The following is a 26,020-nucleotide window of genomic DNA, read 5'->3' on the forward strand; positions in this document are numbered from 1 at the left end:
CCGAGATCCCCGTCTTCAGGGGAAGGCCCGTGGAACCCATTAAAGAGAGGCCCAGTCACATGAAAATGTTGAACCAGATCATCCTGAATGTACTCATAAAATTTAAATAATTTATGTGAGAGTTACCTGTTTTCACACATTCAGATGACAAGCATATACTACTAAACTTTTGATCTGCAACAAACAAACAAACAAACAAACAAACAAACAAGAAAAACATAATTATTTTTTGACAGATTTAGATGAACATTTCAATGGAAATTGATGATGTAATACCATTTCTTATATTTTACGAAAACATCAAAAAAGTTGAGTTCAACCACATAATGCACGGATAAGTAAACCACGAACCGTTTTCTAGGGTTACTAAAATTACAATCATAAAAATGTCCAAAAAGAGATATTACGACTGTGCACATGCAGTAACTGTACGTAGAGCTATAAGGTCAATGATAATGCCTCGCAATTAGGAGACAGAAAATTTTTAACAGCGTTTAAAGTTAAACTTGGGACGGCAATTAAGTACAAGCCACATACCGACGGTGAAACTACCAAACCACGTACCTCGGTTTGCGACGTGGTAGACTGCCTATCATGCTTTATCTTTTAAATGGAAAACCTTTCAACGTCAACTTTTCAAAACTTCCCTGTGTTTTCCTCTTAATGCGAAGAAAACTTTTTAACAATTCCAAGAAAGAAATTAATTTATGCTCCTTCAAAAAAGAGAATGGGAGCGGAGATTTATAAACACCGCAAACGAGATACGTCCCAAATAACAATTTCAACGTTGACAGCAACGTAGACTTCCACGTTTCTCGTGAAACCTTCCACGTGGAAAGCAACGTGTACCGGAACGTGTAATTCTACGTGGATGTCCATGTATTAAGTACCGTTTCCGGAACGTTCCCGTGTAAACGTTGTCAGTGACAACGTTTACAGGAACGTTTCAGTGTCCACGTCGCAGGAACGTTGCAGTGTTCACATTGCAGGGACGTGGCAATGACTACATTGCACGAACGTGCAGTAACATTAGAATCCGTTTTATTTGCAAAACATAGTGTGGCATTCATTTTTGGGCTTTTCACAGTTTGTGCGTCTCTTTCCCTCCTAACGTGTTTACGATTAGAATAGAGCCGTATGCAAAAACGACATTTTTCGCCCCCCCCCCCCCACTAAAACTTATTCAAACTTCGTCTATAAGTTACTAATACTAGAGCGCTTCTTTCCCCAAATTATCAGACCACCAAAAAATTTTGGGGGCGGGGCGCTAGGGGGGGGGGGGGGTGGAAGTCAAAACCTGTGAACCTCGATATCTTTCAAACGAAACAAGATATTGAGGCCCGGTTCAAGCGAAAAATCGTCTAAAATTGCATACTTTGAGATTCTAAAGGTCAAAATCCCAAAATTAAATTTTTAAATTAACTTATGTGCTTTTTTTCATTTTTTGAGAAAAAACAATTCCTTTTAAACAGATTAAACTGAAATTTCACATTTTTTGATTTGAACCAAAACCAGTTTTTTATATTGCTCGTCTTTTTCCGCATCCAACGAGTGGTCGTATAAGCTGGGGAACCGAACGGTTCCGGAGTTATGATCGATTGAAGTTTCCGCTCAACGCGCGCCGACCGATTTTCGCGCGCAAAAAAGTCGGATTTGACTGTTATTAAATCAGATCGAATGTTCAAACTGAGCAAAATGCATTATTAGGGACTCTTGAGGATAGCTGAGTTCAGAAATTACAGATAATTTCAAAAAATTCGCATTTTCAAAATTACAGCTCCCCCCAGGACGCGCGCTTCGCGCGCGTTTTAGTGTATTTTTTTTTTAGTTTGAGTGTCCGGCCTCAGTTGTTCTGTCTTTTAAGTGACCCGCGCGTCCACAGCGGGAAGAGTGTATTTTCCGAAGGGAGGGGCGGAAACGGGGAGTTATCAATCCTCGGAGGTTGGATTTACGTTTACACTGTTGGGCATTAGGGTGGTTCTTATTTTTCGACTTTTCGAAAATCAAAGGTCCGACCCCCCTAAAAGTTGTCATTTGGTGTAAAAAGATCCTACAAAAAATTTCAGCCCGATCGGATCATCCTAAGTGGTGCCGCCGGGGCCGACAAGTCTCCAAGCGGGAACTTCAAATTCCGGACAATTGCGTTTTTTCGTCATTTCGCGAATTTTTTTCTCCCCTTTAAAATGTAGCTACGGCTTTAAAACTTTTTGAGGCAACACACTCATTAACGTACTTTATGAGAAAAATAAAACAATTTACCTCACCACTTTGAAAATGCCCCCTTCCTCCCCTCAAAGTGGCCACATCGTGCGATTTCGCCGATTTTTCCTAACATTCTGCCCAAACGGTGTGCCTTTCTTCTACCGTTAAAATGTCGCTACGGCTTTGAAACTTTTTGATGTAACACACTTTTTAGAGTACTTTACAAGAAAAATATCAAAACTTACCCCACCACTTCAAAAATGCCCCCTTCCCCCCCTCAAAGTGGACACATCGTGCGATTTCGCCGATTTTTCCCAACATTCTCCCCACACGGTTTGCATGAACGAATTTAAATTTGTTGACAAATCAAAAGCAATGACGCTTCAGATTCATGAAGTAGAGTGTCTGCCGAGTTATTTAAGCCAAGAAGAAAAACAATCTGTCGAGCTCCTGGAAAATAAAGTCGACTTAGAAGTATTTTATGGCTAAAAGGGGCAATCTACCGATGGTAAGTTCCGTTATATTACTGAAAATAAATTTCCTGGATAGTTACAATGCCTAGGTTTCTTGAATATGGTTTCTTTAAGTACTCGAACACTAAAACCACAGATTTTAGCAACACGGTAAATTTTGAAGACCTGGAAATACTCATTGGAACCGAAAATTTCTCAAATTTTCCATGAAGCTCTCCAAAAGTGGCGTGCTTTCTGGACCGTCGATTCGGCCATCGAACCGAGTTTGAAATGGAAGCTTATAAAGACCTGAGGCTTAAAGAAAAAGATCGATTTGAGCGTAAGAACGGTTTCCAAGTCTCGAGGGGGGGGGGGGGGGGGGGAGCAAATCCGAGCTATTATTCGCCGTTTTCTAGTTGAATTTTCCCCCTTGTAAAATCGGGAAAAATCGATAAAGTGCATCGATGTATCGAATCCTTGACATGAAAATCGAATGTTACGTCAAAAAATTGTGCAGTTTCGATAGGCTGAACATGTGTGAAGAACGACTAGAAGCCCGCGGCAACATCAATTATTAAACTAGAAAACGGCGAATAATAGCTCGGATTTGCTCCCCCCCCCCTCCCCTCGAGACTTGGAAACCGTTCTTACGCTCAAATCGATCTTTTTCTTTAAGCCTCAGGTCTTTATAAGCTTCCATTTCAAACTCGGTTCGATGGCCGAATCGACGGTCCAGAAAGCACGCCACTTTTGGAGAGCTTCATGGAAAATTTGAGAAATTTTCGGTTCCAATGAGTATTTCCAGGTCTTCAAAATTTACCGTGTTGCTAAAATCTGTGGTTTTAGTGTTCGAGTACTTAAAGAAACCATATTCAAGAAACCTAGGCATTGTAACTATCCAGGAAATTTATTTTCAGTAATATAACGGAACTTACCATCGGTAGATTGCCCCTTTTAGCCATAAAATACTTCTAAGTCGACTTTATTTTCCAGGAGCTCGACAGATTGTTTTTCTTCTTGGCTTAAATAACTCGGCAGACACTCTACTTCATGAATCTGAAGCGTCATTGCTTTTGATTTGTCAACAAATTTAAATTCGTTCATGCAAACCGTGCGGGGAGAATGTTGGGAAAAATCGGCGAAATCGCACGATGTGTCCACTTTGAGGGGGGGAAGGGGGCATTTTTGAAGTGGTGGGGTAAGTTTTGATATTTTTCTTGTAAAGTACTCTAAAAAGTGTGTTACATCAAAAAGTTTCAAAGCCGTAGCGACATTTTAACGGTAGAAGAAAGGCACACCGTTTGGGCAGAATGTTAGGAAAAATCGGCGAAATCGCACGATGTGGCCACTTTGAGGGGAGGAAGGGGGCATTTTCAAAGTGGTGAGGTAAATTGTTTTATTTTTCTCATAAAGTACGTTAATGAGTGTGTTGCCTCAAAAAGTTTTAAAGCCGTAGCTACATTTTAAAGGGGAGAAAAAAATTCGCGAAATGACGAAAAAACGCAATTGTCCGGAATTTGAAGTTCCCGCTTGGAGACTTGTCGGCCCCGGCGGCACCACTTAGGATGATCCGATCGGGCTGAAATTTTTTGTAGGATCTTTTTACGCCAAATGACAACTTTTAGGGGGGGTCGGACCTTTGATTTTCGAAAAGTCGAAAAATAAGAACCACCCTATTGGGCATTGATTATTCAAATAAGGACTTCATGTCGCCAGATTGCAACAACAATCCTCATGTAATGTCTGATATGAAAAGATGTCAACAAACGCTGTGGCAAGCTTGAATGACGATGGATGAATCTCCATAACCGTGCGACAACATTGCCGTCTTGTCCAACAATTATCAGTCTGTAACCCACTGTGCGACAATAAAGCCATCGTGTCCACCAATTATCAGTTCGTGACCCATTGTACGACAACATTGCCGTCTTATCCACCAATTTTCAGTTCGTGACCCACTGTGCGACAACATTGCCGTCTTGTCCACCAACTTTCAGTTCTTGACCCACTGTGCGACAACATTGCCGTCTTGTCCACCAATTTTCAGTTCGTGACCCACTGTGCGACAACATTGCCGTCTTGTCCACCAACTTTCAGTTCGTGACCCACTGTGCGAGAACATTGCCGTCTTGTCTACCAGCTTTCAGTTCGTGACCCACTGTGCGGCTTCCCTCCTCTTTTGCCGCACACCCCCCGCCTAAAACTTTCAAAGCTCGCCATTTTTAAACGGCTCGACCGATTTCGCTCAAATTCAATACCAGCCTAGAACTAAGTAAGATCTTCCTTCTATAAAAATTTCGGGGGGGAAGCCTTTGATTTGCGCGAGTTATCGCGCCCACAAAATTGAACCTCCCCCCCACTTCTCGCCACCACCATTCGAAATGCAATTCTTCGATCTCCGTTTTTTTTCGCAGAATGGTAGTCCTGTTCCTCTACTATACATCGCAAAAAGTTTCACCCGGAACTTTTTTTAAAATGAGAGAAATATAACCCAATGAAAATCGGAAAAACCACTATGAGTCGGAAATACATACATAAATAAGCAGAGATATAGATATATATATATAAACATGAATTCAAACGGCATGCATATTCGTAATCTACGACCCATGATCGATACTCATTACATGGTCTTTGGTCCAGGTCCGACATCAGGGGAGAACGCAATAGTGTATTTCCTTCGGAAAATACACTAAAAATTGTATACGTTCCCGGAATGTTTCAAGGTCTACGTTGATTTCCACGTTGCTGAAACGTTCGATATTATCTGGGGTGCTCTGGTACTTCATCGTCGATATACTTTTTTCAGTGGAGATATTTATGCTACAACGAACTAAGTGTAAATTAATTAAATTAACTGGAACTATGCGCACAGGGTTTGTGTGCTTGCATTGTTCATTTTGACTTTATTCATTGGCACAAAGTTCTTTTCAGTACGAATACGTCCAAGTGTTCCTCCGAGCGATGTTCCGATACTAGGTAAGTATACGAAGTGAATTTTGATGATGGATCTTTTTGGGATTTTTCCATCAATGTTTCTTTAGTAGTAAGTAATCTTTGTGAGAGAAGCCCTAGCAACTACGGCTGTTAAAAAACTCGTACATTCAAAAAGGCTCTAGAAATAAGTGTTAAAAATTAAGGTTTTTTTGTGTAAAATAAAACGAGGTAAAATTTGAGTAAAAAGAGTATTCAAGAACTCTTAAAAGATATTGTAGCATATTACAAGAGACTCTCTCTTAAACTCAAGCGTTATAACACTCACGATGTTTGAACCTTTAAACGATGCTAGTAAATCTTGACAAGTAGGTCATACTCGGTAGGTATTCATTAGGATAATCATTACGTATGATATGTTGCCAGATGTAAATGTTTAAATATTTTCTTTTTCAAAGAAAACATCCAGAGAGTGTCTTTCAGAGCAAGATTTTTAGCAGGGTCTCTAGGGTATTTTAAAATTATTTTATCAAAGAATTTGTTGCTTTTAGTGTTGGTAGCATGTCAATATGGCAACTATGTGCGCCTAGCCGCCCAGGCTCTGTGGAAGCGGCCCCCTCAATATACTTCTGTCATGGCGTCCACCTAACTCGTGTCGTTCTTCCTTTCATCGGTTCCCACCAACATAACATGGTGTCAGGTGTGGTGTGTTAATTTTTTTTTCTCAATCCGTCGCTCATTTAATCATGTAACGATAACATCATTTTTCATGTCCGTCCCGTCTCCCATACCGTTTCAGTCTCGTAAGTCGTAACGCGTTCCGGTCGCGTCTTCGGCATTATGTGATTTATGTGGCCTATTTCACCGCGTGTGCGTGTCGTCGTGTGAACAATGAATTTTAAGTCTGGTTTATCGGATCATGTCTAATTGTCCGTCAATCTTCCGCCATCTAACGTCCAGCATCGTCAAGTCAAGTATGTCCAAGATCTAAATCTCGTCTTGTCACAACGTCCATTATCGTCTGAGTCAAGCACCGTCCAAGTCTATCATGTCTAACAGTCTATCTCGTCTACGTCAAACAAGCCTGGTTCGTTTACGTCAAACCATTTCGTCTCGTCCATGTCTGTTTTTGTCTACTTCTGGTCATTGATGCCTTTTCGTCAATGGGCCTGTTGCAAACTTTTGCTGGAGCAAAACTAAGAGTTGTTTCTTATAGATAATGCCTCAAAAATCACGATGAGCGCATCGGCAAACTCTGAAATGCACTCATAACTTCACAATCTGCGTAAGAAATTTGCGGTTTTTTGAGCTTCCCGCTTCAAAAACGATACTACGGCACAGGTGAACATTTTGTAAGAGGAGTCGTTCCATCGTCGGCAATAATCATCATAGCCGACGCCAATCCGCTAAAACACGTTTGATGGGACGAGATAACACCTGAACTGGATTAGACCAGATAACAATCGGTGTGTTAACGTTCATATCTTCCACGCCCGAATTGATTGACCTTGAACTCTCCTTGAATTACGCGCGGAACTGCGTGCAAGCGTCGGCCATGATAAATATCGCCGACGATGGAGCGACTCCTCTAACAAAATGTTCACCTATGCCGTAGTATCGTTTTTGAAGCGGGAAGCTTAAAAAAACGCAAATTTCTTACGCAGATTGTGAAGTTATGAGTGCATTTCAGACTTTGCCGATGCGCTCATCGTGATTTTTGAGGCATTATCTACAAGAAACAACTCTTATTTTTGCTCTAGCAAAAGTTTGCAACAGGCCCATTGCGTCTATCTGCATCTTCAGATACATCCAAGTTCGTCTCATCCATGTCTGTTTTTGTCTACTTCTGGTCATTGATGCCCTTCGTCAATTGCGTCTGTCTGCATCTTCAGATACATCCAAAAGGTAGTCAAATCACGTCTAGCAAGTCTTTTAAATTTTCAACGTCTGTGTTTAGTCCACCTTTATAACTGGACATTAAAGTGTTCTTTACCTTTCCAAAAGCATCAACGTCAAAATGTCTGACGAAGATCATGCTTCTCATTCGTCGACTAATTACACAACGTAACAGTTCTAAATCCAACTTAGAACTAACTTCTTGTTCACCTATGATCTTTAAAGGTGACCTATCTGCTCAATGGAAAGTTTGGAAGTCAGAGTTCAAAATTTTCCTTTTAGCAGCTGACCTCGATCAAGCTGAAGATGCACGTAAAAAAAACTCCAGTTAGCAAAAGACAGATCTGAAATGCTGAGCAGAGAAATTAATGCATTAAGCCACACAAACTACCCTAACAAACCAACAACGTATCATGATCATGGAAGACCAAGCCATCACCGTCATAGATCATCATCATCATCTCGAGGGTATTCACGTCACCGATCAACATCACGCAACCGCTCATCGTCTTCACATCGCAGATCATCATCTCGCCAAAGATCATCATCCCGTCAAAGATCGTACCGCAGCTCACCGACTTCTAGCAGACATTCAAGATCACCACAGAGAACGCGCTACCATGGAAACACAAGGTACCGTAGTCGTGATCCTCGTCGTCCGACAAAGACCATAACCGTGTGTGGAAACTGTGGAAATCAATTCCATCGTTTTAAGTGTCCTGCACAAGATGTGCGATGTCATAATTGTGATTTAGTCGGACATTTTTCACGTTTGTGTAAATCAAAATCTATCAAAAATGTCCAAATAAATAGTGATTGTGATGAAAGTGATAATGATCTATTTATCGGCATGGTTAATAAACCAAAAACTCGTTACAATAAATGGTTCACAAATATCTACATATGTTAATGGCATCCCTGTGAAAGCTCGAATCGACACAGGAGCAGAAACAAATTTGATCTCTTACCATAATTTATGTAAATTAAATTTAAATTCTAACGACATACAACCAACCAAAGATCACCTAAACACTTTAACTAAGGAGAAGTTAGAAGTTATGGGTGAGTCTATTTTACACTTTAATTTTAAGAAAAAATGTTTTAAATCCAAATTTCATGTTGTCAATTTTTCATGTCTGACTTTGATTGGCCTTGAATTATCAGATCAAATGGGTCTCATTAACATAGTACATTGTGTTGAAAGTAAATCTAGCAATTGGCAGAAATTAGTTAAAAAGCACAAATCCTCTTTTAATGGCATAGGGTGTGTCGAAGACACCAAGATTCATCTTGAGACTGATCCAAATGTTAAGCCAATTAATGATCCACCGAGGAAAGTACCGTTGAAAATAAGATCTGAGTTAAAGAAACACCTAAACGAGTTAATTGAACGTAAAATTATAGATAGAGTAAGACATCACACCCCCTAGTGTAATTCAATGGTTCTCGCTATTAAAAAGAATAAGCAATTTCGCCTCTGCCTAGACCCTAGAAATTTAAACAAGGCAATCGAACGTCCTCAACATTGTTTACCAAATACTGATATTATTCGTTCACAATTGAAAAATTCTAAATACTTTACAAAACTTGATATCACCAGTGGTTTTTGGAATTTACAATTTGATGAAGAAAGCGCCAATTTTTACAACCTTTAATACTCCTTTTGGTCGTTTTAGATTTTTACATCTGCCCTTTGGCATAAATACTTCCTCCGATATTTTTCAAGCTACAATGGTAGACAAATTTAGAGATATAGATAATTTAATAATATATGTTGATGATTTTTTAAAACATGCCAATACCCCTCAGGAACATGATGAAACATTAAGAAAAGTATTACAAAGAGCTGATGAAATAGGAGTCAAATTTAACCTGCCAAAATGTAAATTTTTTAGAATCGAAATAGAATTTCTAGGTGAAATTTATTCGGAAAACAAAGTTCGCATAGACCCAGGTAGAGTCGAAGCCATACAGAAAATGCCTCCTCCAACCAACATAACAGAATTACAAAGATTTTTAGGTGTTGTTAATTTCTTGCGTTCCTTCATACCAAATATATCAGAGAAAACACAGAACTTGAGGAAATTACTCAAAAAAGAAACCTTATGGGAATGGTCAGAAACTCACAACAATGACTTTATTCAATTAAAGGAGACAATTACAAATGCTCCTGTTCTAACCAATTTCGATATCAATAAACCTGTGTTATTATCGGTTGACGCATCCAAGGATGCACTGGGAGCTGTGATTTTACAGGAATACTAACCTACCTATAGCTTTCGCATCAACAACCCTCACCAAAACTGAACACTTTTGGGGACAGATTGAGAAAGAATTGTTAGCAATTTATTTCGGTTGTAAGAAATTTCACCAATACATGTTTGGCCAAATAGTTAATGTACAAACCGACCATAAACCACTACAAACGCTTTTCAAAAAAGAATATAAAAATGAATATAAAAATTCGTGTCAAATGGGTACCTGGCAAAAAGTTGGTAGTTGCCAATGCTTTGAGTCGAGCGGCAATCAAAGATAACAGTTCCTTTATGTCAGAAGTACAAGATGCAATGGAATACCAAATTGCCCTCCTAGATTTAACATTAGACTCTTACATATCTGATGACAAACTTAAAACTTTTAAAATAGAAACTTCCAAAGATGAAACACTTACAATTTTAAAACAATACTTTTACCATGGGTGGCCCTCTAATAAGAAACAGGTCCATGATCTAGCTAAACCCTTCTTTAATGTACGTCACGAAATAACTGTCTATAATGGTATGGTGTTTAAATTAGATAGTTTAATTGTGCCAAAAACATTGCAAAAGGAGATTCTGCAACTTATCCATGAAGGTCATCAAGGTTTCGTATCATCATATTTAAGAGCCAAAAATGTGGTGTACTGGCCCTTTTTAAAAGCTGATCTACAAAATCTAGTTGATCAATGTAACATATGCATTAAACACTCAAACAATAATAGGAAACCTCCCATAACGCCTTATGAGAAACCTTTATAATCCCATGGCAAAAAATTGGTGCCGATTTATGTGATTGTAAGGGTAAGAAGTATTTAGTTGCTGTCGATTATTTCTCAAAATATCCTGAAGTCATATCATTAAATACTGCCACCTCAGCCAAATATGTAATTGAAGCTTTTAAGTCCATTTTTGCACGACATGGCATTCCTCATACTTTAATTAGTGACATGGCCCTCCGTTCAATGCCGAACAGTTCAAAAAACTCACATCGTCATGGAATATCAATCATCTCACATCTTCACCAAATTATCCTCGCTCTAACGGAATGGTGGAGAGAACAATTCGATCTGTCAAAAAGCTGTTGTGCAAATGTATTGAGAGTGGTGAGGATTTCCATTTAGCATTGCTCCATTTTCGTAACACACCCAAAGCACATGGACCCTCTCCTGCCAATTTGCTAATGTCACGCAATTTACATACAAAATTACCAACAACAGCTCAACATCTTAAACCTACTTTAATTGATAGCAACAAATACAGGCATACCCTAGAAAAAAGAAAACAAACTATGATTAAGCGCACTGCACGTGCAAAACCTTTAAGCGAATTATCCGTCAACGATAAAGTGTACTTCAAAAAAACACCTTCAGATACTTGGTCCCCTGCTATTGTCATCCGTAAATGTAAGGAACCCCAATCATATATGCTCCAAGCTCCGAACAATAAAACATACAGACGTATGCGTTTCCATATTAAACACATCCTAAGAATGTCTCTTTTAATTTCAATGACCAACAAAAAAACTGTACAAAGTTTGTCATCAAGTAATTCAAATACAGTAGAATCAGAAGCAAAAATTAGATTGCCTTTAGTGCCACATAAGAAAGAACAAATCATTTCAAATGTCAGTCCACAGACTATCAATTCAGATTCAGAATATGAAACGCCTAAAGATAGTATCAGACCTGAACCAACATTAAATACGCCCATCACAAGTAAACCATCAAGAGGGCGAGGTAGAGGTTTAAGCACTCCGAGCATTCCAAAAGTACCCACAAAAAGAATTATCAAACAGCCACAAAGATATTCTCCATCATAAAATTTTAATATCCTGTACGTATTATTGTTATTTTATATATCACTGTCTTGATGAAAAAATTACATTATATTTAAAATAATTAGAAACTTGTAAGACTGCATGTTATTATAAACATATGTTATATTTTTTTTTTCTTCAAAAAAAAGGGAAGGATGTTGGTAGCATGTCAATATGGCAACTATGTGCGCCTAGCCGCCCAGGCTCTGTGGAAGCGGCCCCCTCAATTTACTTCTGTCATGGCGTCCACCTAACTCGTGTCGTTCTTCTTTTCATCGGTTCCCACCAACATAACATTTAGGAAGGTTTTTATCGAGGCGACAAAGCTGAAATGGGATTAGGTGGGATGCTAAGGTGGCTAGAGAAGGGTCCGAGATATTAAAATGCAGGTGCTTCAAATGCAGAGAAGTGAACGAGAGACATCGAAGAAGAACACAATTCAATAAAAATCCAATATGGGACGGCAGAGCGATGAGTTAACTAAATGAATAATACTGTGAATCAAAATGCCGCTCGACCAAACACGTTTTCCATTACTGAAACATTTATTCACTTTTTGGTCTTACTCTCGACAGCAGGAGCGTTTCGTTCCTATCTTTCATTGCCCACTCAGTAATCCTCACACTGTCAACCCTATTTTCATTCAGCTCCATCTTTTGTACGAGTTAAAGTTTCCTATATTGATGTCTACTTCCTCTGAATGATTTTTGTTATCGTAACCTACTCTCGTAACTTTTATCAGATACTTCACTCAAACTTGGGATGATTTATGAAACTTTATTCTGCAAAATTTCGCAACTTTTGAGAAATATCGTCGGTACATAATTCCCGTCACCTCAGACTTCCCGGCTTCTCACAGTGTCGAAGTTTGTACATGAATATTTTGATTCTTATTATTTACCATTTAGGTATTCACTAAATATTTACATTTAGGTACAATTCAGGTACACCTTATTGCGGGCCTAAACAATAGGCCTTAACAGTAGAGGTGGGGAGTGGGATGGAAGGGGCAGTAAGTCAAACATAGAGGGTGTACCAAAAGTCCGTCCCACCCCTGCAAACTTTTGAACGAATTGAGCTAGGGTAATGAAACTTTGGGGGTGTTCCTATCTCAAAAGAGGCCATCTTTTTTTTTTTTTTTGGGGGGGGGGGGGGTCAAACTTTTGGTCCCCCCTCAGGGGGGGCGCGGGGGGCCCCCAACTTTTTTTTTTCAAATGGCAACCCCTATCTTCTGATACCTCATTCGAAAGAGCATACGAAACTAAGAATTTTGGCGCAAACCGCAGATCAATATCTTAATTTTTGACCGAGTTATGATAGGTCAAAGGTCACATTTGACCTATTTTCAAAAAATCATAACTCCGGTTCAAATTATCGTAAGGAAAAAATAAAACGGGAAAATTTATCAAATTGTGTCCGCTTTTAAGTAAAAATTGCAGAAATTACTTCGATTTAATTTTAAGGGGGGGCTCGGACCCCCAAATACGTCAATTCAAAGGTCATTCAATTTTCCCGCGAAATAAGCCAATTTCCCCTAGATTTGCCTCCACATTATCTCAGTAAGGTCAAAATCAGTTCAACATTACGTTGGCAAGTCCCCAAATTTCGGGAAAAGTTAAAAAAAAACGAAAGAGCTTGATGCAAAAACGGCTTCCCCCCCCCCCTCTAGAAGTTCTTCAGTCGAAACCTGTGAACCTCGGTATCTCTTGAACGAAGAAAGATATCGAGGTTCGGTTTGGACGAAGAATCGTCTTAAACTGCATACTTTAAGATTCTAAACGTCGAAATCCCGATATCACATTTTTAAGTCAAGATATGTGCTTTTCTCCAGTTTTTAGGGCTAGAAAATTTATTTTAAAAGAAAAATTTACAAAGATCTCAATTCTTTATTTGAACCAAAACCAGTTTTTTAAATTGTTCGTTTTTTTCCGCATCCAACGAGTGGTCAATTAAGCTGGAGAACCAAACGGTTCCGGAGTTATGATCGATTGAAGTTTCCGCTCAACGCGCACCGACCGATTTTCGCGCGCAAAAAAGTCGGATTTGACTGTTATTAGATCAGATTGAATGTTCAAACTGAGCAACATGCGTTATTAGGGACTCTTGAGGGTAGCTGAGTTCAGAAATTACCGATACTTCCAAATAATTTACGTTTTTAAAATTACAGCTCCGCAGCGCTTTTTTAGAGGCCCACTGAGCGCCGACCGGCCGCTCAGTGGTCCTGTCCGAAGCTGCAATTTTAAAAACGTGAATTTCCGACTTTTTTGTGCGCGAAAATCGGTCGGTGCGCGTTGAGCGGAAACTTCAATCGATCATAACTCCGGAACCGTTTGGTTCCCCAGCTTAATGGACCACTCGTTGGATGCGGAAAAAAACGAACAATTTAAAAAACTGGTTTTTGTTCAAGTAAAAAATAGAGATCTTTGTAATTTTTCGTTTAAAAGAAATTTTCTAGACCTAAAAACTGGAAAAAAGCACATATGTTGACTTAAAAATGTGATATCGAGATTTTGACGTTAAGAATCTTAAATTATGCAATTTTAGACGATTTTTCGTCCAAACCGGACCTCGATATCTTTCTTTGTTCAAGAGATATCGAGGTTCACAGGTTTTGACTTCCACCCCCCTAGCTCCCCCCAAAATTTTTTGGGGATCTAAAAATTGGGGAAAAGAAGCGCTCAAGTATGAGTAATCAATAGACAAAGTCTGAAGAACTTCCAGAGGGGGGGGCGAAAAAAGCCGTTTTTGCATCAAGCTCTTTAAGGTGATTAAATTGGACCGTTTAAATTTCGATTTTTTTTTTAACTTTTCCCGAAATTTGGGGACTTGCCAACGTAATGTTGAACTGATTTTGACCTTACTGAGATAATGTGGAGGCAAATCTAGGGGAAATTGGCTTATTTCGCGGGAAAATTGAATGACCTTTGAATTGACGTATTTGGGGGTCCGAGCCCCCCTTAAAATTAAATCGAAGTGATTTCTGCAATTTTTACTTAAAAGCGGACACAATTTGATAAATTTTCCCGTTTTATTTTTTCCTTACGATAATTTGAACCGAAGTTATGATTTTTTGAAAATAGGTCAAATATGACCTTTGACCTATCATAACTCGGTCAAAAATTAAGATATTGATCTGCGGTTTGCGCCAAAATTCTTAGTTTCGTATGCTCTTTCGAATGAGGTATCAGGAGATAGGGGTTGCCATTTGAAAAAAAAAGTTGGGGGCCCCGCGCGCCCCCCCCCTGGGGGGGGACCAAAATTTTGACCCCCCCCCCCCAAAAAAAAAGATGGTCTCCTTTGAGATAGGAACATCCCCAAAGTTTCATTACCCTAGCTCAATTCATTCAAAAGTTAGCAGAGGTGGGACGGACTTTTGGTACACCCTGTATGTATACGTTTTACACATTTACACGTCACTGAGTGGTAGCGGCGGGGAACTACCCAGATACCTAACACAAAACTATTTTGAAAATATTATCACAATATTTTGACAATATTTTTAAAAGGTTTTCAAAATATTTTACCGGAATTATTTTGAAAATATTTTACCGAATATATTTTAAAAATATTTTGCCGGAATGTTTACCTATTGATACCTAGGGGTGTTCAAACGAATTCTTGACGGAACACTATCGATATCGTCTCTTACCGAAACTGGCGGCAGTACCGATAGTGGCGATGACATCGTTAACAGCCGGCCTTATCGGATTTTTGAGAGCTCGCACTCAATGCATTGTTGCCCCGTATGTCGGTTTATCAGATTGCCTGGCGCGGCGGTGCGTAAAATAGATGTGCAAATGGAACTTGAAATTCGTCACGATGAAGAGGCGATCTGAATTGGTTATGCTGAAGCTTTTTGCCCATAAAATGTTTATGATTGGTCGAGTTATCGCGAAAAATCTGAAAAATTCATCCTGTCTAAGTGAAGATGTAGTACCTACGCATACCATTGAATTCTCAACGTAGACCTTTCTGCTCATTGATGGAGCCTTATACGCACACGTGCACCTCGAGGCCCGATTTTTGACATTTTCACCCAGGCGAGAGTAATTGCCTTTTTCCCTTTGCGAAACTGGGACAAAAAAGTTGGTTGTCAGATTGCGCAGATATAGCACGGATTCCCTTGGAAGACATACAGGGTGTTTCAGACCACCCGTACCAGGCTTTTTTCTCGATTGGTTTAGGTCGTACGAAGTCGGAGACCGCGGGGATGAATAGGGAATTGACCCCAAGGAATCCGAATTTCGTGGTCCCAAAACCCCCCCACCCCCCCTTGGGGGGTAAGGGGGGGTCACGATGCTAAAAGTCACTGTTCCCGACCGAATTTCCCATGTACTCGACCCCGAGGACTCTTAATTTCATGTTCCCTGAGCTCCTCGGGGTCAATTACATGGGAGACCGTCTTTTTCTGGAGAATCGACGTCAATATAGCGACAAAAGAGGAACCTTGAGAAATTATTGGCGGGGGCGAAGCCCCCCTCCTCAGGGAGTTACTTTCTGCCGTTCAGGGGGTCTATTAGAACTCTTAGGAGTCACTTAAGATGTAAATGTGTTTTGCTCCTCAATTTGGATGCAATCAATTTGCGATTCGGAAAGGAGCCTCGATTTTTAAAATTGGGCCCCCCCGTTTACCCCCCAAGGGAGGCTAGAGGAGCTTCGGGACTATGAAATTTGGATTTCTCGTGGTCGATTACCTGGGAAACCGTCTTATCCTGGAGAATCTACGTCAATTTTGAGATCAAAGAGAAATTATGGAGGAGGGTACTGCCCCCCTCTTTAGGGCATCATTTTTGGGCCTTGGATGGTCCGATTTTGGATTTTTAGGGGCCAATTCCACGTGAAATTTTCCGTGCTTTTCAATTCTGATGCGATCCATCCGCAATTCGGTCGGGAACAGTGACTTTTAGCATCGTGACCCCCCCTTTATTCCCCAAGGGGGGTGGGGGGGGGGGGTTTCGGGACCACAAAATTCGGATTCCTTGGGGTCAATTCCCTATCCATCCCCGCAGTCTCCGACTTCGTACGACCTACACCAACCGAGAAAAAGGCCTGGTACGGGTGGTCTGAAACACCCTGTATAAACGTCTTCGATATTTTTTGGGACGGCCGGCAGCGTCCTAAACCGCCCATAAATCTCTCCCGCGACGGGTTCCTCGGTTCCTAGAGGGTCGCCCGAGCTCTTGGGTGTGAATGAAAGGTGAACGCGCGGAGAATCGAAAGAGGCGATCGGGGCAGTGCCTTTACAGGTGTTTCCTTTGATTCTCTGCAAACCAGACACCTTCCGCGGCACATTGAGTATTTGGACGATTACAAATTAATTTGCTTTAAACACTTCATTGCACAACAGGAATCAAATAAAGCGTTTTCTTAGAATGCGGCCATGAGTGCGTACGTAAAAACTAAATTTAATTCGCATAGTTTCATTCGCGTTCAAAACCACTCATGTATTGTTACTTATTACTAGCCATTCTGGGCGCGCATCGCGCGCCCGTCACGGCTGGCCCCTTAGCCAGCCCCTTCGCTGCGCCCCCTGGACGCCCGGTCATTCGCGTAGGGATGTTCAAACGAATTCTTGCCGGAACACTTTCGATATCGTCTCTTATTGAAACTGGCGCAGTACCGACAGTGGCGATGATATCGACAACAGCCGGCCTTATCGGATCTTTGAGAGCTCGCACTCAATGCATTGTTGCCCCGTGTGTCGGTTTATCAGATTGCCTGGCGCGGCGGCGCTTAAAATAGATGTACAAATGGCAACAGCTTATTTTCGTTAGCTCCGAAAACTCTGATCGCTATCGGCATGAGCGCTCTTATCGTAACTTTTTCTTAACGGAACTGTTTCGGTAGCTTAGGTACCGACAACCGATAGAGCCCTACATTCGCCACGCGAGAGATATTCGGCTCGCTCCACGAGCCATTTTTCTTATAAATTGGACATTGATCACTGTGATGTACCTATACATTTTGGAGGCTTTCAAGACGGAAATTATTTTGCCACAAAACCTCTTTACCGGAGCGTGCCGTCATTTGCACATTAATAAATGTTCATATGGAGATGAAGCGCTGATGGGGATCGATCAATTCTTCAAGACGTATTTGACTCATCGGGTGGAGGAAAGTGACAACTGTGGATCACCTTCCGCGATTTGACTCGCTGGAGTAGCAAAAGTTCATCTTAACTTCTTAAGAAGATTATCGGTGGCGTAAGGGTTTAAAAACTGCTCAACGACAGTATAGTTCGAGTTCCGAAACGCTACGAGCCCTCTTGTGTTCTTTTCTTACAGTTTCATTGTACATTTCTCTGATGTTGTTGTTTTATTCTCTCTGATTGCATAAGTAATTGTATCTTCATTTCATTTCTCTTCCCTCTCATTTTACCTTTTTTGTAGCATCTGTGTCCATTTACAATTTATTGTCATTTTAAAATAGCTTTACCTAGAATACATTTGATGCTTCAAACGGAACCAATGGCTGTACCCGAATTGCGTCCCTGGCCATTCCGAATTGCGTTCCAAGCTTTCATCCGAATTGCGCCCGGCGTATACATCGGGAAGGTGGCAACACCGCAACTGTCGCGCGGTCTACAAATTCGTGTGAATCATTTCATTTAAAAGTAAACAGCTTTTTGACGGGTGCCCACGCGAATGTTTTTAAATTGATAAAACTGTTACCAGCTAGCCAGTGCGTGGTGTACGCAAAAATTAACTCTGCAAAAAAGCGCTTCCCCACAACTCACCGAAAAAGAAATATACGTCGCAGAACAGATGAACAACGATAATGTCAGAGCTAGTCCTCGCTTGAAGTTCGTAAGACGCGTTTCCTTCAAATTTTTTCTAGAGTACCTCGGTGAATTCAAATAAGGGTCAAATTCCAGGTTCAATTTCCTCCCAAAATTTTTTTGAGAATTTTTGGGCAAACCAAACTTTATTTTGACTCTCATTAGGTGTAGACTTAGGAAATATAGCTCGTCGAGCTTAATAGTTATGCTTAAACCCGAATTTCCACCGTCACGCGTATCACTTCCCAAAATTGTCTCTAATTTTGCCTGATTTCCCAAATTTTCATCTCAGAGGTGACATATAATACTTTTAATTGAAAATTGAACGCGATTGTCATAAAAGCATCGTCGAGCACTAAATTAAAGCATAATAGAAAACATGTAACCCTTTCATATCTTACAGAGCCAAAAAAATTCATCGGTCATGAAAGATATCTGGAGCTTATTCTGCTTATCTTTTAGACAGTTCCGTCTGTTTATCAAAATGCCTACTGTTTTCCTCTAACACGAGAAGATGCTTTTATTTATTGGAATATTGCAATACAAAATTGATCAAAAACATCGAATTTTAAAACTTCAAGTGGGCGTGTACCCGCTGAAGTGGAGGTAAAGCCAGGAAAAGTTTGAGGAATTGCATTAACATATCAATTACACTGCTCAACTTTTTTTTTTTTTTTTGATTTTCCGAACATTTGCCAACGGTTTCGGAGTAGATTTTTGGCGCTGATTCCGAAGATCACCTCCATTTACCTTATCAGTGCGACTTATCCCGGGAAAGCTCGGAATTTTTCCGGAGAAGTTGGAATTTTTCCGGAGAAATCGGAATTGTCCTTAAAAATCTAGCTTTTCCAGCAGAGTCAATCTTCCGGAAGAATCTGTGCACGATGGAAAAAACCTAGGAATTTTTCGATTTCGTAGCCTAAGATACATAAGAAACCATGTATTGCACCCCTATTCAAATTTCCTTTCGTTTCCTAATGCCAAGGTTTTCCGGTCCAGTTTCATTAAAATCAATTAATTAGTTACTGAGAAAGCATTTTAGGCAACGTCCGCCATCTTGGATTTTCGAATTTCGAAAATTCGACTAAAAATTCAAGTTTCCCATTGAAAAATACCGCAGCGAACCAAGTTTCACTTAAATCGGTTGAAAAGAGCGCCCACAGGGCTTAAACAAACAAGCCTCAGTTGATTAGGCGCTGCGATAGCATTTTAGGCAATGTCCGCCATCTTGGATTTTAGAATTTTCAAAATTCGACTAAAAATTCGAGTTCCCCATTGAAAAATACCCCCGGTTACTGAGTTTCACTTAAATCGGTAGGAAAGAGCGCCTACAGGGCTTAAATAAGTAAGTCTCAGTTGTAACAGTTTTCCACTCTGTCCCACTAAACTGGGACATGGGACAGGATGGAAACATATGGGACAGGATGGAACGGGACGGGATTGAATAAGCTGTTTTTTAAGCTTATCTCTAACAGTAAATACAATTTTGGTGTTTTTTTTTACGGAATATTTAGTAGCACGTCCTAGAGGATCGTAATAAGAGAAAATTTTCCCTAACGCACACTTCGAAAGTATTTTACGAGCTGATATTAGTGTGTGTGTGAATGCTTGACGCCCTGTTAGTTATCGAGTATAGCATTCTGTTTGGCATCTTTAATGGCTTAATCTTGCACAAAAATTTGCGAATTTCAGAATTTTTGCCATCTACGACGTGTGAACTATTCAATCAAAACAAAAAAAGTCGTTCTTGGAAAAACCTCAACGTTACGGCAATCATTTAGAGCTTATTACATCGTTGCCATGTCTCTCCTGACTGTTGCTCGGGACAATGATCCTAGCGCGTGAAAAAGTTATTGATGGATCAAAAAATAAATTGACATATTTTTTTCTCAAATTCAAAAGCATTACCTTTCATCTCCGATAAAGTTTTCTTAAATAATCACTCTAGTTATGCTGCAACATCGATTTAAAGTCAAGAACCAGGCACGGGGGACACGCAAATTTGGGACAAATGTAGGCAATTTGCACATTCAAAGTTCTCCTAAATTTTTATTTCAGTCCAAATAAAGTGGGAAATAGCATGTAATAGTCAACAATAGTGTGGAAAATGAGAAAAAAATTTGATCTGCCCGTGTTTCTCAGATTATGACGATTAAAACACATGGGGACACCAGATTAGACGCTTATTTGAACTCACCCACCTATATTGAGAGAGTATGGCCACTGGTGTTACCACCTGTGATTGGCTCAGCTATCTAAGGCTGAATGGAGCCCTTAGGACTCAAAAATGGCGGACGCCATAAGTTAATGTGATGCAAAATGACTCAAAATGTAGTTTTTTTGCTTATCTTGACGAAAAATTTACTCAAGCCACTATTGCGACATCTTTACATATTTTTAAGGCTAATCGTGTGCAATTTTTGAGAAAAATTATCTTAGATGTAGTAAGGTTGGCAGCAAGTGCGGTTGGTGATAACCGTCAAAAGTTGGCAATGACCCTCCTCCCATCCACAAAAACCAAAACAAAGCACCGCCATTTTTGGGTCCTGAGCCTCTCCGTGGGGCCCAGTGGCCATACTCTCTTAATATACTTAGGTACTCTAATTTTTGCCAGTAAAAAAGTAATTTTGCGATAGTTTTATGAAGTCAAACTACCTTGACGAAAGGGCCCTTCACACCCTGGATTATTCGTTTTAAAGTTTACGACGAACCTCTCTTGATTTCCATTCGCCATGCGGTTTTCGTAATGTGGGAACTTTTTGTCAACCGAACCCTACCATTCACCGCTCGAGTCCTATTGATTTTGTTCTACTTTCTGGACATTATGGTATCAACATGAGAAAAAGGTAAGCAACGTTGCCATTTACACATATTTCTTGAGAATTAAATGGATGCGATCTGGGACGCAGCTCGGAGAGTCTCGCAAGAACACTTCATAAAAAATGAGATATTAACATTACCGGCCAAAATAATTATGAGTCACTTAAAATTACTGGCTAAAAGGCTGAAGGGAGATAAGGCAGAGACACATGGGTATGGCACAAGATATCACCAATTTAGCAGTTTATCAAAGAACGACGCATACCTCACAAAGGCATGGAAATTCTTTGATAAATTGCCGAATATTATACAGGAAAGCATATATAGACCAACATTCGATAAGCTGGCCACAAGGCATTTGATTGCAAAATGCCCGTACTAAATCAATTAATTTTTAAATGTCAATGAATGAATTTAAGACGATTTGTACGGAAATATGTTTATACCTATCAGTACCTTTATTTAGAAAATGACGTTTTTAAGAAGCCAAATGTGCAAAAAGCAAGAGAATATATAAATAAAAATAAATAAATAAATAAGACGCAATTCGAGGTCTTGGGGACGCAATCCGGACTCAACCGGAACCAATTTGTTCTAATGACATTTCCAGCTGAATCATGGGTTTACCCAGGAAGGCAGCCTCAGTAGTATGAAAATGGGAATCTTAGGCCAAAAGTTTTTAGCCAAATTGTGCAGAAAAATACGAATTAAATTACAGTGTTGTATGGTGATTATTATTCAATATGGCAACGCTGTAAAACGAAAGTATTGCATATTGCCCCTTCAATATGCGGGTTATGTAATGGTGTAATGTAGCCCCTTCAATAGGCAGGTTATGCAATGGTGTATTCTTCAAGATGGCGGTTATGCAACAGCGTTGCCGGGCGGTGCACTTAAATAAATGATTTATTTATGGGTGAAATTTTGCAACATCGAATTTTACAGTGTTGCCCGATGGTGCAAGAAATTAGTTAATTTTTATATACAATGTTGTCAGATTGTGCAAAAAAATCGGATTTCCGGACTTATAAAAATTTTCGGCTTCGAAAGACAGTATCTTACAGTAAGGACCTGGTATCGGAGACTGGAGAGTAGGGTCTGATTCGGGAAATTGAACAATTTTCAGAAAATTACCGTCCTCCGATCCGCCGCGGACCGATGCGATTCTGTTACACTATCGAAGATCGGAAAACTGTGCGGACCGAATTTTGATGCGACTTTTTGTTTTAGATTTCGGACTTGTAAAATTTTCAGCGGCATCCACGATAGACCATATCTGACAGTATGGGCCTGGTATCGGAGACTGGAGAGTAGGGTCTGATTCGGGAATTTCAATTTTTTAGTAGTGTGCGCTTGGAGATGCGTATGAGAACCTTGTGTTTCGCGATGAGCAACTGGGATTGGATATAGCAATGTTCAGTTTGATGAATCAACAATTTTTATTATTCGACAATTTGGTACAATAAATAGAAAAATCATATAAAGAAAAGAAAGCTATACAAGTTAAAATAATCCATGCTGCTACATCCCAGTATCACCCGTTGGATATACATCGGGCGCAGAGACAGCGTTCTGAATAATTTTGGCGCGCTCTAAGTTGTTCGAGAATTCACTTTTGCTTGTCAGAATGACTATAATAGAACATGTTACGAGAGACCAAGATTCCTCATTCTTGAGGAGTAAGTTTTGGAAGTTTTCGACGGTCATAGAGCGTCCCGGACTTCTGGAGAGTGGAAGGATTAGGTCTTTTTCCGAGAGCCGCTCTCCTCTCTCTGATGAACAATGCTATGCGAATCGCACTCAAAAGTCTGCATATCTTCCAGTCCCGTTCGTCTATTTTCTTGTACCCCTGCTTTAGGAAGTACATTATTTCGTGCTCGTCTGCGACACGTTCTAGGAGACTGCAAAATCTTTCCGTTATCTCAAGTAACCCATAACACCCGACGGGATCGGAAGTGTCTATTGAGCTGAGTTTCAGATGGTGGAACAACTTGTCAGGAAAAAGGAGTCTGGCAAATTTGATCAAAAGCTCTGCTCGTATTCCTGGAATCTTGAAAGAGAGAGCCTCATAAACCATGTCCAAGGTGTTCATCGCTCTAATCGATTGTGATTTGAGGGTTGGAGCGTCCATACTTGATGAGCTCTTGTTTTGAAATGATCGATCACACTTCCTCGACACTATACGTTCCCTGAGTAGGATTGATAATTTTCCCTACTTGCATGAAAGCGTAGTTTTATATTACTACTATAAATTATGACTACACAGTTTGTCCGAGTGTAACCGAGTCTGGTGATTAGCAAATACTACTATATTTACTCTGAGGTAAATTATAACTCTACATAAAAGTGTAATTTATGTAACGACTTATGACTACACAGTTTGCCCAAGTGAAACCGAGTTTGGTGATTAACAAATACTACTATATTTACTTTGAGGTAAATTATGACTCTACGGTTTCTCTCCGCTCGGTATGGAAACTATATATATACTTACCTCCGAGTACAAAGCTCGTCAGTCTCACTTTTGATGATATTAGAAACCCTCGAGCTTATAATAGTATTCACATGTTCACTCTGAAATCTTTTCAACGAACAGAAACTTACAAACGAGAAAATAGTGTTGATTTTCTGTTCTAACGAAATCAGAAAATCTCGAGCTTATAATAGTATTCAGTTGTTCACTCTGAAATCATTTCAGAGAACAGAATCTTACAAACTTAAAGAAAGTGTAGATTTTCTGTTGTGACGAAATAAGAAAGCTTTGAGTTTATAATAGTATTCAGTTGTTCGCTCTGAAATCTTTCCAGTGAACAGAATCTTACAACGTAAAGATAGTGTAGATTCCCTTTTCTGACCGACTCGGAAAACTTAGAGCTTAAAATAGTATCTTTATGATGGCTGCTCAAGAACAAGCACAACAGATTGTTGAAACTTTCATCCAATGTGATATTTGTGATGAATTTTATAAACAAGGTGAAAAGCACAAACACTGTGCGGAACAAATTAAGAAGGAGGAGGGTATCAACGATGAAACGCACATTAAAAAGGAGCAGAACGCGCTCATCCATTGTGATCTTTGTGATGAGTTTTATACGTAGGGAGAGAATCATGAGCAATCTCCCGAACACATTGAGAAGATGTCCACCGTAAAAGACGCCTCATCACCTGCCAACGACGACGACGATCAAGAATATTGTGACACATGTAAAATATCATACGATAAAAGAGAAAAACATGAAGAATCTACAAGTCTTATGAGAAATTTGCTTGAGATGAAAGTACCGATAGTTCAAGTCGACACTGCTTGTCAAAGCAGGTTGAAAACAATTTTCATCAAAAACCTCCAGCCGGAGATTCTCATCATCGATGACTACTTACTAACAGCGAAAGACCTCGTGATTGGAAAAATTAAAGAAGAACTCACCGGCGAGGCATTGAAGGTAAATATACTAGTTTACGGTGAGTACGAGAAAGCTGATGATAAAGACAAGGCAGGAATGCAGTTGAAAAAGTTTAGGACTAAAAACGAAGCTATTTTCGCGTCAACGGATCTGGACGAGTATTATGAAAAGTTCTGGGTCAAGATCAATGAAGAGTCATTCGATTTTCACATGAACGGATCCGGGTGGGTCCTGAAGAAGATACAGGGTATGGAGCTACGTGTCAACCGCTATTACGCTTTACATCGAGGAGGAACGTACGTTAAGGTGCCATTTTCGACGAAGCATGTTGTCAATGTAAATAACGGTGAATCAGACGATTGTTTCCGGTACGCAATGTTGGGAAAGTTCCTCCCAAAGGATGCGCAGCATAAATATCGACCGGAAAAATATTAGATCCGTTCAATCGTTACGATTTCTCGGACGTTCGATTCCCCACTAGTATAGATGACATTGTCAAATTCGAGAAAAGGAACAACGTATCGGTTTCGGTATATGGGCTCCGTGAGAGTTTGGTGTCCAACAAGAAAAAGTATACAGTTTACCCAATTGAAGTTGCCGACCCGGAAAGAGAGGACCGCACCGACCTACTATGTCTCTCAACCCAAACACCTTTAAGTTACCATTATTGCTGTATCAGTAACTTTGAACAACTTGTGCGTAAGCAGTTGTCAAACCATCACGGACAAATCTACATCTGCTGTGCTTTACGCACAAAAACTCGATGGAGCAATTGAGACAACATAAGGTTCTTTGCTCTTTAGTAAGCAAAGACGCATTCCTAGCTTCATTTGCAGACGAGCGATACCTCACATTCGAAAATCATCATTAGGAAATAAAACATAATTACGTAATTTATGCAGACTTTGAAGCCTACTTAGAACAAATTCATGGTGACTCGGAGCATCCATCTTCTGCGTATAGACGACACATCTCAAATTCTTACGCTTACCTCCTCGTCACGGACGATCCCGAATTTAAAATGACGGAACCAAAACTGTACCGTGGTGAGGAGGCACATATCAAATTTCTGGATGATATAATCACTCTGGTAGGAAGAATCAGTAGGAGATACAATGACAAAGAGGGAAAAATAATCATGACACATAAAGACCGGGCCACATTTGAAGCGGAAAATAGGTGTGGACATTGCGAGGTGGATTTCTCACCATCAAAAGAGAGCGGGAGGGAAAACAAGGTCCATTTATCGAAAGACGCTATGTTCAAATTGTAATCTTATTTTCCGACATGAAAAATGTGTTAGAGTCGTCCTGCACAATAGTAGTAGGTATGATTTCCATGAGGTAGTGCTGGCTCTGAACAAGTATCCCCATAGCGTCGAAATAATACCACACACGGAGGAAAATTACATCAGCATGACGGTCCATCTGGGTAACAGGTTTTCGATCAAGTTCATCGACTCG

The 26,020-nt window shown here is 40.0% G+C and overlaps 2 protein-coding genes across 4 annotated transcripts in view; one reads left to right on the forward strand and one right to left on the reverse strand.

Moving 5' to 3' along the window:
* Nep1 (M13 family metallopeptidase neprilysin 1) overlaps positions 1–26,020 on the reverse strand; it is a 150,480-nt gene that overhangs the window by 108,569 nt on the left and 15,891 nt on the right. Inside the window, exons 1-2 of one of the 3 annotated variants that reach the window (XM_072296342.1) lie at positions 15,145–15,168; positions 127–174 (exon numbers count right to left, since the gene is read on the reverse strand). The exons of 1 other annotated variant lie outside the window; for it this stretch is intronic. Coding sequence is in view for 1 of the 2 variants with exons in the window: in XM_019052753.2 (XP_018908298.2) it covers positions 127–174 (48 nt within the window). In the remaining variant the exon portion in view is untranslated. Of the gene's footprint in view, positions 1–126; positions 175–15,144; positions 15,169–26,020 lie in introns of those variants that run through there. One more of the 3 variants, XM_019052753.2, reaches the window with a different exon arrangement.
* LOC140223884 (uncharacterized) overlaps positions 1–26,020 on the forward strand; it is a 526,084-nt gene that overhangs the window by 43,392 nt on the left and 456,672 nt on the right. The window lies entirely within an intron of this gene.

The sequence above is a fragment of the Bemisia tabaci genome, chromosome 2 (assembly GCF_918797505.1).
Source record: "Bemisia tabaci chromosome 2, PGI_BMITA_v3".
In the NCBI taxonomy this organism is placed as follows: Eukaryota; Metazoa; Arthropoda; class Insecta; order Hemiptera; family Aleyrodidae; genus Bemisia; species Bemisia tabaci.